The 17,830-nt window shown below is 39.4% G+C and overlaps 1 protein-coding gene across 1 annotated transcript in view; it reads left to right on the forward strand.

The window, feature by feature from the left end:
* Positions 1-7,597: 7,597 nt before the first annotated feature.
* The window catches only part of mtnr1c.S (melatonin receptor type 1C S homeolog), an 84,435-nt gene continuing 74,202 nt past the window's right edge, over positions 7,598-17,830 (forward strand). The window contains 1 exon segment of the mRNA NM_001087919.1: positions 7,598-7,827. Coding sequence (NP_001081388.1) covers positions 7,629-7,827 — 199 coding nt within the window. The 5' untranslated portion in view covers positions 7,598-7,628.

The following is a 17,830-nucleotide window of genomic DNA, read 5'->3' on the forward strand; positions in this document are numbered from 1 at the left end:
ACAGGTGCAAATAAGATACTTTGTAACAATTTTGACTCTGGTTGGTGCTGGTGGTGGTGAACTACTAGGAGGAGCAGCACACCAGTCCCTCTTTTCTCTGAACTGAACAGCCAGAAAAAAAACAGTTTCTAACTTAATTAGCTTTTGGCAGAGAGCTCAGAACAGCTAACAGGTGCAAATAAGATACTTTGTAACAATTTTGACTCTGGTTGGTGCTGGTAGTGGTGAACTACTAGGAGGAGCAGCACACCAGTCCCACTCCCCAACACAGCTAGACTAATAGCACTGGGCTCTTATAGTAGCAAAGTAAAAAAACAAAAAAGAAAATAAAAGCAGTCCTTACAAGGACTATTGGGTTACAGGCAGCAGTCAGCAGATGAGAGATCAGCAGCAGTGCCCACAGCAGCTACATACAGAGCACTGCAGTAGAAGGTAGATTACTAGCCAGCAAAGCTACCTAACCTAAAATGTCCCTCAAATCCCTGCAGAGTTCTGTCCCTACAATACAGAGCAGTATCAAGTAGATTACTAGCCAGCAAAGTTACTATCAACTGTCCCTCAAATCACTCAACAGCTCTCTCCCTACACTAGCTCTTCCAAGCACACACAGGCAGAATGAAAAAACGCTGCAGGGCTTCAGTTTATGTATGGAAGGGGAGTGGTCCAGGGGGTGTGGGGGTGGTCCAGGAGGGAGAGCTTCCTGATTGGCTGCCATGTATCTGCTGGTCTGGGATGAGAGGGCAAAAATAAGCACCAGCTAAGGCGAACCCAAATTGGCGAACGTCGCGCGACGTTCGCGAACATTCGGCGGACGCGAACAGTCGATGTTCGCGCGAATTAGTTCGCGGGCGAACAGTCCGCGACATCCCTAATCAGAAGTAGCGAGGAAGCAGACCCTGGTGTTGCAGGGGGCTCAGGAGTGTACATTTGAATTTGCTGTGGGGCTCAGGCACATCTAGTTACACCATTGGTGTCCATTTTGGGAGTCTAGGTCTATCACTGCTTACTAAGGGGCAGATTTATCAAGGGTCGAATTTCGAATTGAAAAAACTTCAAAATTGGAATTCAAAAAGACCAACTGAAAAAAGTTTTTTTGGGTCGAATAGGTCCATTTTCGATCAAATAGGTCCGTATTCGGCCGAATTTAAGACGTTCGAATTGAAATAATAGAGCATTTGATCAAATTCGATTCGATTCCCCAAAAAAACTTAGATTTTTCAAAGTCCAGCAATAGACTCCAAATAGGTTCTAGGAGGTCTCCCATAGGCTAAAACTGCAATTTGTCAGGTTTTAGATGGCGAATGGTCAAAGTCGAATTTTTAAAGAGACAGTACGGGGCATATTTATCAAGGGTCGAATTTCGACTTGAAAAAAACGTCAAAATTCGAATTAAAAAAGACCAACTTAAATTAAGTCAAAGTTTTTTTTTTTGGTCGAATAGCGCATTCAATCAAATTGTATTCGAAGTTTTCCTCAATTTTGACTCCAAACTGGAGCAATTCAGCAGGTTTTAGATGGCGAACTGGATTATTAAAGAGACAGTACATGATAAATTTAGATATTTGAATTTTTTAATTTTTTTCAAATTCAAATCGAGTTTGGACTACAAAGTTTACTTACCCATGTGCGCAGTCCTCAGTACCGAAAGTGTGTGCGCATGTGCGCATACGCACCTGAGGGGGATGGGGGGAGCAGACATACTGCGGGGTATGGCTTAGGGGCGTCTGAAACAGAAATCTGTCCCTGGATAGTTCACCCGAAATAACAACTTTCTATTTTATATGTGTGACCGTTTTTCTAATATTGAAGTGTAAAATGTCAAGTGTCACCTTCTAAAGCAGCTCTGGGAGGTGGGGGGTTGCCGACCCTGTAAACAGTTCTAAATTGATACATTTAGTTGATACATTTCTTATCTTTGTCCCTGCTGAGCAGAACCCCTGAGTTTAATTAAGGGCAAGGCCAGACGTGGCGTTTTTGCAGCGTTTTTACGTTGTGTTTTTAAAAAAGAACAGCCAGGTGTAAATACGCATAAACTGCACTTCCACTGAAACCAATGGAAAACACACTATGGCAATTCACACAGGGCGCTTGCAAGCTGAAATCCGCCACAGGACGCCAGTATTGGCGTTTTTTAGCAGAAACGCCAATGTGTCAAGAAACTACCAAATCAATAGACTCTATGGGATCTGCACGTTTGAAACCACACTTTGCGTAAATACACAGCGTATTTTAAATATGGCGTCCAAATTCTCAATGAGAACAATGAAAACAATGAGAGTGCATGTTGGGAAAAGAATCCTACGTGCTGAAAAACGCATGAAGAACGCATGTTGACGGTCGCATGTGGTTTCAGTGGCGTATTTACGCCTGGCTGTTCTTCTTTAAAAACGAAAAATCAAGAATTGATACAATATTTGTTAATACTGCAGAGATGCTGCTGAGAAATGTATCAACTAATTGTATCAACTAAATGTACCAAATTGGAACAGTTTAGAGTCTGTACCTGAATGAATGAGCTGCCAGACTCAAACACCAGCAACAGGAACACTAAACTTTAAACTTTGAAAAAACTGTAAAAAATAACTAATGGAGTATTTGAAAAAAAAGTCTTTATTTTTGGGTAGCAATCTGAAAACAATTGAACTGAAAAAAGTGTTTGGAAGGTGAACAGCCCCTTTAAGGAAGACCCCAGTAAATTAGAATTTTTTTTTTTTTTTAGAACATATTTTTTTTGGAACATATTGCACTGTTACAGTCCAGCATGCAGGCCCAGCAACAAGAGCATTATATGGTGTACTGCAGTCATGGGCCGGGACGATTCAGCACTGAGCATCTCACTGAGGCAGCCCAGCTAATGCCACCTCTATTGGAATTTTGGCTCTTTAAGTTACCAGGAGCAGCTTTTTGTCAGCCCTGGTAACTTGCACACTACTGCCAGCTGAAATGAGTTTTGCAGCTGCCTCATGGCAGCAGAGCCCCGGTAGAGGGCACCGTGGCAGAGGGGGCCCCAAGTGCTGCAGATGTACTCCAATTCACAGGTCCCAGAGTAGGTGGGGCTTGTGCAGGAGTGGATGACGTGTGTGTGTGTGTGTGTGTGTGTGCATCATGGGTGGGGTGTAGGCATTAGGGGGTGTGATTGTGGAATGTCAAGGGCAATTTTTAAACTGGATGATGCTCTGCTAATAGCCTTTATATGGCTTTCTTTTTTATTTCATACTGTTATGTCAGGGGCAGTATTCACCTTTCCCCCCATTTACATTCCTTTCCCTATTTATTGACATCAACCCTTCTACCCATGTATACTAACTGTAGGTATCCATAGGTATATACAGTATACCAATTGCACATTTTGTGTGCCAATTTGAGAGTAAAAATCTATTCCTACAAAGGTATTTGCAACAACACATCCTCCTTAGACTTGTGTACTTGCTCAGAGCACCAATGCACCTGCCCAGCCTCTTCTGATGAAGTGTCCTGGAATTATCACTGGCCTGGACATGGCAGTAGTTTCAAGGTTCAACTAGCACACCTCGTGCAAATGACACTGGAATTCTGAAAAACACTGCTTTCTGGGGGGGGGGGGAAACCTAGCATCTAGAAAGTGTACTTTGTGTCATGGATTGCTTCCATAAACATTCATCCATACATTTTATGAAAGATAGCAGCCTGGTTTGCATCCTCTCTTGTCTGTTTCATCTTCCATCCAGGATTCTTAGCCATTATAGTCTATCCCTATCATCATCCTCATTATTATCACTATCTTGATGTTGGCTCAGCCATCTCTTTTCATGCCATCATCCATATTTCATCTGATGAATGCTACTTTTCTTGCCTAAACCCTTGACTTAAGTTTACATTACACATACAGTACGAAGGTAAATACTTTTTATATGGTGTTTACTAAATATTGATAGAACTAGCAATTTGTAGTACTTGGAACTGCAATGACTATTTACAGTGTATGCAATAAATTGATTTGTAAAGTAAGTTGCAGAGTTCCTTTATTTCTGAATTACTCTGAATAGCCCATATGTGTAATTTGGTTTAGAATCTACCTTCTGAAATGAATGTTTGGTTATTAAAGCAATGTATTAGTGTTGTTAGGTACAATGGTACTTGTTTACTTACTTCTGTATATAGGGAAACAGCACTTGCTCAATTTATCATCTATGTAGGAAAATTAGGAAGCAGCTTTTTCAAGGTAAGTCGATATGATAAAAGCATGTAAATGTGTAGGCAACTCTTAAAAAAAGGATAGAGGTTTTTAGGGTAGGTCAGAAATGGCGTATACCCTAGTCCTCCAGTCTCAGAGGGCCCCTAGGGTGAGATATATAAGAATACAAATGACATACAAAATTACTGTACATGCCTCAGTGGTGTGTTTCATAAGTGTTGGAAGGTATGATAGTATATGTTTTTCATTTTTGTGGCATATTCAGTGTTTACATCAGGGATACCCAACCCTCAGCCCCCAGCTGTTTTCAGTCTGCAACTCCTTGCATCTAAATGAGAATCCGCTGCCATTGCCCATGGAATAAAAAAGCTACAAGTAATTACCAATGCTAACTACTGGTGATTTGTTTTCATAACAAATTTTGCTTGTAGATGTTATGCATGTAGGAATACTGTATAACTGAGGGTTTTATGTATGGTTCATTATAATATTTGTTATAACATGTTTTTAAGCAACATTTAATCAGTTTATCACATAGGGGCATATTTACTAAGGTTTGAATTTTCCCTTTACCTAACTTCACCAAAGTTCACAACAAACCACATTAGGCAGGCACCAATCCGGAACATCCAACGAAAATAGATTCCATGAGCCAAAAATTGTATATTAAAAATATGATACTTTATTTTACATCACATCTTAAAAATAATCTTTACTCCATATTCCTAGCCCCATGTATTAGTCTTTGTGCTCCATGCACTATGTCCAGCCTAGTTGGTGTGCTCATAGCTAATGACATTCCTGACTGCAGTTTTTAAATTACAGTTTTTGAATTATTTTTTTATTTATTTTTTGTACTCCTTCCTACCACTATTCAATATCAATAACTCTATTTCTCAAAGATTAATCAATCAGCCTTATAAGAACAGAAAAACACACTTCACAATATTGGTGAAAAGAAGGGTGTGGCCCTTCAATAACCAGTTGGGGTGAACCCAAAAACTCCCCAAAATACAGACCCAATAAATCAAAACTTCAATATAATCTGGACAGATGCCTTTTAAAGGTTCCAGCTCTCTGTGACAAAAATAAGATTTTCCACTTATGACCCACCCTAAATTCTGGAAGGAAACCCAGTATCTGGGCAGGCAGCAGTAGTTGCTAAAATGACTTCTGCTGGGTTTCTACCAACCTGTATACAGGAGTGCCAGCAAGTTCCCAGTGGTTGCCCTCTCTCACAAACATTGGGACACCACCTTTTTAAATCGCTTTTGCATTACCAAGTTCTATGTGGGGGTCCACCCAACTCTGACCATAAACCTCACTAAAAAGAAACCTCAACTCTCCAATATGTCTGTTACAAATATGACATTTCCTATATCAGAAAAGTGCATACCATAATTCTTGTAAAAGCTTAAATTAACCCTTTTTCTTGCACATCCAATTGCTACCTTATTCGTAGCACGTTGCCTGTTAATTTTGGGGATCTCTGAACACAAAATCTTTGAATTTGTCCATTATTGTTCAATTGTGGACAGTAATGTTTTTGATTTTATTAGTCTCGCTAATTTATCCTTATAGCTTTTCTAGGATCTGAACCCCAATGTTTATTCAAGGGATATATGGGACATGTGTATATATATATGTATATATATATGTATGTATATATATATATATATATATATATATATATATATATATATATATATATATATATATATATTCACTTGCTGTTGCTACTTTGATTATATTATTATTCTCACTCACTTTTTGCAGCTCCCTAGCATTAATGGTGCCTTTATCCTTTACACCTGTAAACGCCTGAGACAAGTCATGCCCCTGTAATGTATCCACTACTGGCTAAACTGCTAAATTATGTGATGCAGCAACAGGGGTGCCCCACTAGATACCAGGGGCAGCAGACTTGGTACTGGTACTTTAAGAGTGAATTTCCGGGGGAGGGGGGGGCAGCAGCAACTGCTGCTGCCTCAGGCAGCTGAGGGGCCAGGATCGCCCCTGTGCAGCAATGAAGTTCTGGCAACTGTAGGTGTCAGGTTCCTCTGTTCACCCAATACAGACTGTGATTGCTACATAATGCATCCTGCTTGTTGCTGACTTGTGAAGCCATGATCTGATTTTGCAGAGACTGATCTCTGAGAATAAACTGGAAAGGAAAAGACCACCCTAAGACCCAAAGAAAGTGTCCAGCTGATAATAAAGATCCACAAAATTTGCTGTGGGGTGCAGCTCTGCTCATGCTGCCAAGTTAGCATGAATTGCCATAGTACAGACTGTGCACATTTAGTACTTGTTCCAGGTGCATTTGTATCTAACGCCATGGAGGTAAGTTTGTTAACTTCACTGCAAGTTTGGTTGCAGATCTGTTATTGCTGTAATTGCTAGCTGCCTTGGAAATTGTATATAAGTTTCATGTTGCACTACCATATGGTGCAGCCATGGGTAAAGTGGTTTGCTACATGCTCTGCAGGCTGGGGTTTGGGTGCAGAGCAGTGGTTACAGGGATGATGTGCTGAGACTGGGGTATGAGCTGCTATGGAAGGATGAATTTTATGCTTACCCTTATCTGCTCAACACATCCCTAATCTTTCTTCTTGCTCCCAGACACAAAGCACCCTTGTGTTTTTTACTCTTCAAAAGAGTGTTAAGAAAATTGCCTTCTTGCATATATTATAGATTTGTCCTTTTGATCTTTACAGAGAAAACTTATGATATGAAACATATCAGAAGTGGTATAAATGTGATCCCTTTTCTGACTAAGTAAAATGGTAATCACAACGAGCACTCTAAAGCTGACTACTTCTGCTCCTGAAATGTAATGAGGTTGGTAACACTGTCCTTCTGCTTACCTTTTTTACCATATTGCAACCGTAGCCCCCTCCCAATTTTTTCGCACAGTGCCCAGTTTCATTATCTATGATTCCCTGGCCCCTCCTGCAACTCTCCCCCCACTAGCCCTCCCCCAGCCCCCTTTACAATGTGTGCAGGCTTCTCAATCCGAAGCATTTATGATGCCTCGGCAGCAGTAGCTAAGCTCCATCTATTAACTCTCAGCACTTTGACTTTTAGTACTCCCTGCAGCCTGCAGATGGATCTATGAAACCAGTGGCAGCACCCTGTCTCCTTAAAGCCGATGTAAATCACCTAGGCAGTAATTTGAATTGGAGCTTCTATGGTTTTTGACTGCTGTTGAGCTGCATTAAATAGTTCCACCTGGTACTGCGTGGGTTAAAACATCTGGCCATATTGTGAAAGGGGCACATGTGATTGACACTCCGCTCATCAAGATGTTTCAATCTGGGAGGGGGTATGGCACCTCATCTTGTGTCTGTTAGGGGATCCCTATTTAGGGTGAACCCAGTCTAAAGTACAGTTTTCATCTGAGTAGACTGGTGGGCACAGTCCTGCCTATCTCCCTTTGCCAGGGGGCAGAGAAATGATGGAGGTGAATAGCACTTGCTTGGATTGCAGGACACCTGGTACCATACGAACAGAGCAGGATGCACAGGACAGCGCATCTCAGGGACTCACCTCTGCCCTGGCGGTGGTTCTTATATTCACCATTGTTGTGGATGTCCTGGGCAATATATTGGTCATTTTGTCTGTCCTGAGGAACAAGAAGCTGCAGAATGCTGGTGGGTATGAAACTTTTGCAGGGGGGACTAGTCTCCCTATGTAACTGGCAGTCATTTGTAACAACTATCTAACATTCCTATAGTGAGATCTGCTTTGTACATAGCATACCATTCTGCATGCTCAGACAGTGGCACAGAATAAGATCATGTTTGTACAGCAGCATAACGCTGGGAAGGTATTAATGTCATTGCGGAGGCTGGGACATATTTTTGCTACAATAGAAATATCAGTGATACAACATGAAAATCATTTCCAAATGTATCAACTCTGCTTGTGATTGTCATTGTATAAAAATGGGAAGGAATCTTTTGAATGGGAATAAGTTGGGTCCAAAATATTGCTACTAATGGATTAGATACTGCCATGCCGTGCCCGATTATTATAAGATTTATGGTAAAAAAGTAAAAGAAAACCTTTTAGTAGTGTGATTAAGTGTGATTGTGTCATATGGCTATTTATAATACAGGCTGAACTATCAACCATATCTTGATGAGCCCCTTGAGCCTAAAGATCATAACTGGGGATACAGCAAAATACATGGTTACCATACTGCTAAAGTTACATGATGTGAACAGCTCTTTTTTCTGAATCTATTATCAAGAAACCCATTATCTAGAAAGCTCTGAAATACAAGAATGTCATCTTCCAATTTAAGCCAGCAGTTCTCATGTTTTGTCCGATTTCCTTTTTTCTCTGTAATAATAGCAAAGTACCTCGCCTAGCCCTCCCGTCCCTTATTATTTACAGTTATTATGTCTTTGACTCTAAGCACATGTGATTCTCCTGCCCACCTTACTACTGTAGCTAATTCATGAGACCCATTATGACTCACTTGGCATTTTTTCACTCTTTGATTCCAGGATGTATGTAAGACATGATATTTCCATTATATGCTCTTTTTCAATTCATGGAAGCTGGATGTAGCCATAGCATTATGTAATAAGCCTGGATGCTGATTTTATCATACCCTGTATGCTATCAGTATGTGTGCCTCATTTGTTCAATGTATGTTCACATCCTACAGTTTTTGCACACAAGAGGTGCTTTATATGATGCAGGTTAGAGCAGTTATGTAGCAGTTGTGGATTTACAGGTGTAATAATGTTGCTGGCCAGGTTCCAAGGTAAGGGCCCAATACAGAGTCACAAGCAGCTGTGTAGATAAAGCCGTGATGACAGTGACACTACCTTTACAACCAAGTTTTTGTGCTAAGGAAATTACCTTCATGCTACCATTTACAACCTTGTAAAGACCGTTCATCCAATAATGACTGCACTATATGTGTGTTTGTCAAGATAAACAGTACACCTTTGTATTAAAGGAACAGTAACATCAAAAAATGAAAGTGTTTTAAAGTGTTTTAAAGCAGTGGTAAAACTGACGTTTTTGCTTCAGAAACACTATTATTGTTTATATAAATTAATTACTGTGTAGCAAACGGGGGCAGCCATTCAAAGGAGAAAAGGCTCAGGTTACACAGCAGATAGCAGATAAGCTCTGTAGAACATAATGGTGTTATCTGTTATCCAGTATTTATCCTGTGCCATATAGCCTTTTTTCAATTTCTGCCATTGCTACACAGCAGCTTGTTTATATGTAGGGATGGGCAAATTTTTTTGCCTTGTTTCGCTGCGGAAATAACGCCCATAGACTTTTATGACGTCATGTGTCAAAAAAAAGACGCACGTCAAAAACATTTCGCTGCACGTCAAACTTTTTTATATTGACTTTAACGTGCATTGGCGACATTTCGCCGGCGGCTAATTTTTGGTGAAACAATATGGGTCAAATTTGCCCATCCCTATTTATATGAACTATAGTTTTACCAGTGCAGGGCAACAGTACATGCACTTTAATTTTTTGGTGTTATTGTTCCTTTAAGGATACATGATGATGTAATTGTACACAAAGTTTTTCAAGATTTTCAATTTTAGTGCTTCTCCTAATTTATTCTGATTGATGTTATTTATCACAAACTGTTGCTTTCTGATAAATTTAGCCAAACAGAATTTAATAGAAAGATGTCATTATTTCCCGTGGCTCTGATTATTTAAAAACTATTTTGGGAGACCATTTAGAAAGCTAATTTTCACGTGTGATTTAGACTAGAATAGATTTCACTGATGCATATTAGTAGTAGTCGCTCCATAATTAATCATAGCCCTGGGACAATTCAACTGTCGTGGAGACATTTATTGTCAAGCGGAACATTGAGGGAAAAAAGTAAAATCACAACTGTAGGACTTTACTTCTAGCCCTGTGTCAGTTACCTGCAGGGTGCATAGGTATCTTACATCAGTAATGTCAGCCCCAGTTGGGTCTGAGTACTAAGGGGTAGACAGACACTACAGCCTCCTAGGGTGCAACTATTTTCAGTAAAGGGAAGTTGGGGTGGAGGGACAAATACCAGCTCTTTGTCTCTCCAAAACCTTTCTGGATCTACCACCTAGTCTTCCAGACAGAGTTAATAGCATGATAGGGCCATGGGGAGCCTCAGCTACCCACCTTTAGCGGGTGAGTGGTCCTTAGTGAACTACATTATTTAAGAAGAGCTAATTTTTAAGAAGCCAGAGAGTAATGCTGTCCACTAATACTTTTTACCCAAACTATATGATCATCATTGTGTGTGTACCCCCTGGTTGAAAGATATGGCCAATTATCTTGTGATGCCATCACACCAAATTTCATCAGTCCGAATGGAAAACTGGATTGACAGAGAAACCCAATTAGCATGTAAATGTGCTCATCAGAATACCATGAACAGTGTTTTCTTTGCTCCTCCTCTGCCTGATGGGTTTATCAGTGAGATCTGTACAGTAGAACATCCAACTTGCACTAACTGACTGACCTGAAGAACAATTAGTCACATAAATCTTTAATTGGCATGTGTGTGTTTCCAGCTTAACTCTGTAGCGTAAGGTTGACCAGAAAGCATTTCTTATTAGCTATTGAAAAACAGATGATTGTAAAGGACTACATTTTGGTATATATGTTGCTCTCTCTTTGGAAGCAACTGAAATTCTTGCCACTCTCATAGTCTGGTGCACAAGGCAATTGATTCAACACATATAACAGCCTGCAAATGTATTTGTTTTCCTTTGTAAAATTATTGCAAAAAAAAGCTTGCATGCAGGGATGGACATATGGACAGGGCCACAGAGACTCGGGCCTTCTCTTATTCAGATCATCCACTTTTTAATGTACCGTATATACTCGAGTATAAGCCGTCCCGAGTATAAGCTGAGGTACCTAATTTTACCTCCAAAAACTGGGAAAGCTTATTGACTCGAGTATAAGCCTAGGGTGAGAAATGCAGCAGCTTCTGGTAAGTTTCAATCAAAAAATTGAGGGTTTCTGCTCCCATTGGAGGTGCTGGCGTCTCGTTTTTGGATGCTGACGACCATTCTTGGATGCCGGCGACTATTCTTGGAGACTATTCTTGGACGCCGGCGACTATTCTTGGATGCCGTCGACTATTCTTAGACACCAGTGACCGTTTTTACGCTTGACCCGAGTATAAGCCGAGGTAGAGTTTTTCAGCATATTTTGGGGGCTGAAAAACTTGGCTTATACTCGAGTATATACGGTAAAATACTGTTCACCCTCTGGTAATCAGCAAGGCCTCCCGATATTGTGTTGTGCCAACACCTGCCTCCCACCCACAGAATCAAACCGTTGACTGACTGCAGACTACAGCTTTAGGAAATACCATATTTACACACAGGGCTCCTATCCTCACTGCTTATATGAGTTTTCATATTTTCTGTGACTCCCAAGTTCTCATTACAGATGAATATTACTGTGCAGTCACTTTGGGAGCTGCGGTTGTGAACATTTTTCAAAGAGATAAATTGAGTTTCAGCTATGAAAAGGAAACATACTTAGTCTACTTGAGATCTCCTAATTTTCTTCAGTGTAATGAGTGAAGAACAACATGGCGTCCTCCTAACATTGCAAATCTTTAATATGCACACTGCTTTACGCTCTCCTAATTTCTGTAAATAATAACATCATTCACTGCTGCTGACGGGCTGTGTGGAAAAGGATTACAAGTGCATGAAGATGATTTCCTTACAGGTAAATAAGCATTTGTGCTGATGATTATTTGTTGGAAACATGAAAGCTAGAACAGAAAAGAGAACTGCATTTATTATGATATACAAGATTGCATTTGTAAAATTTATGGGATTTCATTCTATGATATAAATGTGCAGATTGTGTTTACTATGTACGTAATCAAACAGGATAGAGGACGTAGTCACATATGGCTGGAAAACACTGCCTATAGAGTTGACAGCTCTGTCAGCTCCAAAACCATATATAGTGGGTGGGGCGATGAAATTGGTGTGGTAGCCCGATGACATTGGTGTGGTAGCCCGATGACTTTGGGGATGGGCAACATATAGAATATAGCACTGTAAAAAATTCAATAGAATATTTGAAATATAATATAGCACTGTGAACTGTTTCTTGCGGCAATAAATGGAAATTACATAATTACAGTACATGGCAGAGTATGTGACTATCATCCAAAATCATTTGCGTTTATATCTGTGCCCATCTCCTCTATATACTATTACTTATAGTGTATTGGTATAGTATAGTATAATAAAGTAACACAAAGGGATGCACATCAATTCCCATAGCAAATGCTACCATGAATATTTCCCTGAAGCTACCTGCTAATATTAGGCACTATTAATGACTTGCCATTGTCTTCTGTATCTCTTTCCACTCATCTGAAGGGTGAAGTTCAGATAAATCTCACTGATTAATGCTTAGTTTAGTTTAATCTAGTGTTCCCACATTTTGTTTTTTCTTGTGAAGCCCATAGAGCCATGATGAATGCTCAGCTCAAGATATGGGGTACACCATTATCCTTTTGCAACAATGGCAGGTACTTGTGAGGAATGAATACATAAGGCAATGGATGAATTGGCACATTGGACATTTTTCCTTTGCATTTAAAAGCTACCGCATTAGGCTTTTTCTCTAGGAGCACCTATCACAAATCAAATCTGTAGGTCTCTATTTAGGCCAAACATTATCATTTCATCCAGGGGCACTTATGCAATTTAAAAGGCTACCCCTGGTAGCTTAAAATACAGTATATTTATATGCTTTTTTTCAACATAGAACTCAAGTTGAAATGACACTCTGAATTTTTTTTTACCAGCATATACATGGGGCTGCTTTGCTCTGCCTTGGCGAAAAAGCAATTGATATGGTGATCTGAAATTGAAATGTAGGGGTACACCAGGTATTGCAATGAGAGCAGCTGCTGTGTTTTGAGATGGCAAGATAGGCTCATGCATTTTGTAATTGGAAAGGCACTTATTTATCTTTGGACTGTTATACCACAGCACCAAACTTGGGGGCAGATTTGCTAAAGGGCGAAGTGACTAACGCTGGCGAAAATTCACCAGCGCGACGTCATTCAGGCACTTTGTAGATTTACTAATGGGCGCAGGCGTAATTTCGCTAGCGAAAGAGACAGACGCTAGAGATCATTCGCACTCTATCGCCAATCGAATTTTAGCTCAGGTAAATAGAATTAACTCTGCAAATTCACTAAGATGCGGATTTTACTGAACATGACCTCTTTGACCAGACTTGCCTTCGCCAGCTCAGACCAGGCAAAGTGCAATGGAGTGCATAGATCTTCCTCAATTTTTAGTGGAAAGTTTTCTAAGTCTTCAAAAAACGCTGGCGTCTTTTCCTTTTTTCAGAGTGATAGCCTGCAAACGAGCGGGTTCCCCCCTCCATTTTCTAACATATGGAACATAAACTATACAGTGGGCTCATGTATAGGGCATTATAACAACTCTATTTTCTTTATTAAGGTTCCCTGGACTTGTGTAATGTAATGAATATGCTGCAATATATACGTCCATGTAACTTTATAATTTCATGCCGAATGCAAATTAGGCAACCATGCGCATCTTTGCTTATATTGCCGAAGTAACGATAGCGAAAATTTGCCAGCATTTGGCGCCCTGGATGCAACTTCGCATTTAAGTGAATTATCGTTGATCTATTGAATTTAAGCCTGGCGAGTGTTGCGATGGCTGCGAATCCGTCGCTGGCGAATTTTCTCCTTTTAGGGAATTTGCCACAAACTCTCTGTACTGTATGCCTGTTAAAGGTCACCTGCATACTATGAATATAGCCCTTATACTTGCTTTTGATGTTGACTTATTCGTTTGCTGGAGATCAAGGTGGCACAGTTTCTATTTACAGCAACCACAGCTGTAAAATGCCTTCTTTTTATCTCATATGACACATTTCCATATCTGAGCAATATTTCAGGTGTACAGACTTTTATCAAGCTCAACTGCTCAGGCAATAAAACCTTGTATATCTAAAGATACTATGCCCTCCAGTGGAGAACTGCATAATTGCATTATTTAACCCTCTCATAGTTAGTGTCCTTCTCAAGAATCACTTGCTTCTCTTTTGTGCCTATACTCAATGTTTGCTCCATGTTGACATTGTCATTGGCTCTTTCACAGAGCAATTTGTTTCTATTAGGGTATAAGATTCTGTTTTTGCCCATGGGGCCCTCCTGAATTCTGGGTCCCTGGTGTGGTCACTACCCTGCATGACTTATACTTATCCCTTATTGGGGATTCGGACCACATATGTTGTTGTTTACCAGTATAGCTGAACATCTGGTTTTGCACATGTATTGCTGTACATTCCATAGGCTCCTCAATGTGTAGAAGGTGAAGGAGGTTTAATAAGACAGAGGCAAATCGCAATAAAAGAAAATCCAGTCCACTGAAACATAGCTCTAGTCCAAATAAACTTTACACTGGTCAATGCTGCCAACGTGACCACATTTATCCTGGGTAAATACTTTTTAAATAACTCAGAAATGTCAGCTTCCCATGTGTACATGACCTCACATCATTGTAAAGGAATTAGATGAACTGATTTGAGGGCCGTGGCATACGCTAGTATTCCAGTAAACTGAGAAAAATCTCACATTCTGCCTAAAGACACAAGTTCCATATAGAAGCTGAATGTAAGAGTAACAATACTACTAGTACTGTTGATGCAGCAAAGAATCCTATTAGATCCCTTCAGCATGATATGCCTGGAGTCTCTGTAAATCTGCAAGAGGTAATTGAGCTTTTCCCTCTTTTATCTGCGAAATATGAATTTAGCTTATGCATGCAATTTAGGTCATGGATTAAAAAATGTCCATTTTACTGAATGCTATAGGTGTACCCTTCATTTCACAGACTAGTGAGGCACAAAGCTACCTACAAAAATATATGGCAGCATTTAGTAACACGTTAGTAACAGCAATTAATGACAAGTGAGCATCCTGTCTTGTGCTTTCGTTTTTGCAATCTAATATACATTAGTTTACACCATTCCTGCAGAATATATACTATTACACACTAATATTAATGTATACTATTACATACTATTACACAGAAGTGTGTAAATTCAGGTTTATTTGCAATCGCAATGCAAAGCAAAATCTGGATGCAATATTGAGTGTTCCTTGGTGCTGTTCCAAATACCTACTGTGCCCAGTGATGCAAAGGAACCCTGAAATGACTGTAAACTAGGACAAGGCAGAAGTTACATGTGTCAGTAGGCGCTATTAACTTGTGCTAATGTTTTTATTATATGGGGAAGATTATTAAAGTGTGAAATTAGAGCTCACTGCAGTAAAATTCCAGCACACTCTATTCATTTTTGTGGGGTTTTTAAAGGCATACCAATCAATGAGTTCATCTCTTGCTAAATATGCCTTTAAAAATGCCATAGGAATCAATAGAGAGTGGCAGGATTTTACTGTGGTGAACTTTATGTCTAACTTTTATTAGTCTGCCCCTAAAGGTGGTTATACAAGATCCTCCCCCACCAATATCTGGCCGACCATTCAGCCTAACATTCTTTGAACCATTAACATCATTTAACTCATTTAAACAAGGAATCGTATAGCCGTAGCAGTAATATTTGGGCACATTAGTTAAATGATCTGCCAATTGGTGTATACTTCTGCCTGTGTGCTGAAGGTGTTAGCAATAGACACATATTGGCACGGAGTGACGCGCCGCTCTCGCATACTTCTCGCATACACATTCTTGCAGCTATGAGTGGGAGCTGTTGTTTTTAATTGTAAAATTGTGCTTTTATTGTACGTACCTGTCCACCATAAAACCTTCTAACATTCCAGTATTATGCCCCATGTTCACCATTGAACTAACCTCCAAAAGGCAAAATTCCTGGTTCATTCAGAATAAAATTATATCTACCCCAGTGCACCTAAAACGACTAAATATATCTGCAACAAAAGTCCTCAAGATACTAACTGGGGGAAGGTAATGTAACATTTGGAACTGCAACAATCCTGCTTACAGAGGCCATAAGATAACCAGGGAATCAAGCCAAAATTTCAAAATAGCTTCAAAAACCTGTGATTAGTCTCTGTTTATTCTCACTAATGTAAATAAGAGGAGTTTGTTAAGAACAATTTTTTATAAATGTATAATGAGATCTTAACTTGTAAGGGTTCAATCATGGGTGGAGTCCTCATCCTGCAGGTCAAACTTTTTTTTCCATTGGAAAGGCCAAAAAAAAAACACATCATCCTGTTGACAGCTATAGGATTTATGTTTGTGGCAGTACAATTAGCTCTTTTGGACGAACAGAGGCTTATAGAAAGATAGCACTGTAGCTCTCTGCACCCTAAGGCAAAGTGTCCAGCAGTAGATAGTCTTATGATAAGAATCTGTCTTTGCCAATTGCCAAAAAAGCCAAAATGTTATGCATAAAACAAAATGGCTTGCATAATAAGTTAGATAATCAAATTATCTATGTATTCTACCCCGTTTTAACAAATTAAAATCTGAAAATTTCCAACTAGCTTCTTAAAACCACTTCAACCAAACGCCCGTGCACATTTTTACCGTATTTATCAATTAATGTAATTGAAAAACTCTGGTGCAGGGCTAAATAAAATTGTGAAAAAAATCTGGATTGTACGATTTTTTTCAGATTTGATGGTGAAAACTATGAATGAATTGGATTATTGAACAAAACCTAATGCAGATCATGATATCTCCTAGTTGTAAATGGGACATCTGCCATTGACTTCTACATGACCTTGGAGTGGTCATGGAGTTCTTTTTTACTCAGACTTTTAGCAGCATTGGGTTTTAATAAAACACAAAAAAAAAATGTTTCTACAAAAAATGTTGGTTACTAGAAAAAAAATCAAGTTTAGTAAATAATCCAATAAATGTCCTTTATATTATTGGAAATCTAATGCAATTTAGGGATTTCAACTTTTTTGCACCTCCGTCCCATCACAGCTCCATCTTCCTGAAAATATACACATTTGCACTCCAAGCTCTTGTGTACCTACATTTCTGAAGGCCACATAGGCTAAGATCTGAAGGTTGCTTCTTAATCTGTATCTGTCATGTCTTGTGACTGAGACATGTTGGGGTGAATGTTATTTAATAATTTAGATTATTTTTAAAGGTTGCCAAGTCATGGCTTAGGGTGATATCTCAAATCAACTGCTTCTGCTCCATATTCATTCAAATTAATAGCCTCAGACTAGGATGCACAAAAGAAAACCTTAGATTAAAGGTCCACAAAAACACAGTTCTCTCTCGACTCCCTTTTCTGTATCTTTTAGGGATACAGCGAATCCATAATTTTTGGATTCTGGCCGAATATAAATAAAATTTGGCAGAACACCAAACTGAATTAAACTGCCTAATGTGTATTTTAATATATGAGGAAAAATCCTCCAAAATTAGCTTAAACTGACCTTTTGTCAGTCTATGTCACCTATGAATAAGTGCGATGTAAGTATTATTGGTATGAAGTTCTATTTCTCAAGATGTATCATGGAGATGGGTAACTGATTCCTTGCCCATGTATGCTGCTTCTTCATGTCTTTCGTCTGGTAAAGCCACCACCTTGGTGACTGGCTTGTAATATGTTGTATTCTGGCTCATTAGTATTTTA

Source organism: Xenopus laevis, chromosome 8S, assembly GCF_017654675.1.
Source record: "Xenopus laevis strain J_2021 chromosome 8S, Xenopus_laevis_v10.1, whole genome shotgun sequence".
NCBI classification, from domain to species: Eukaryota; Metazoa; Chordata; class Amphibia; order Anura; family Pipidae; genus Xenopus; species Xenopus laevis.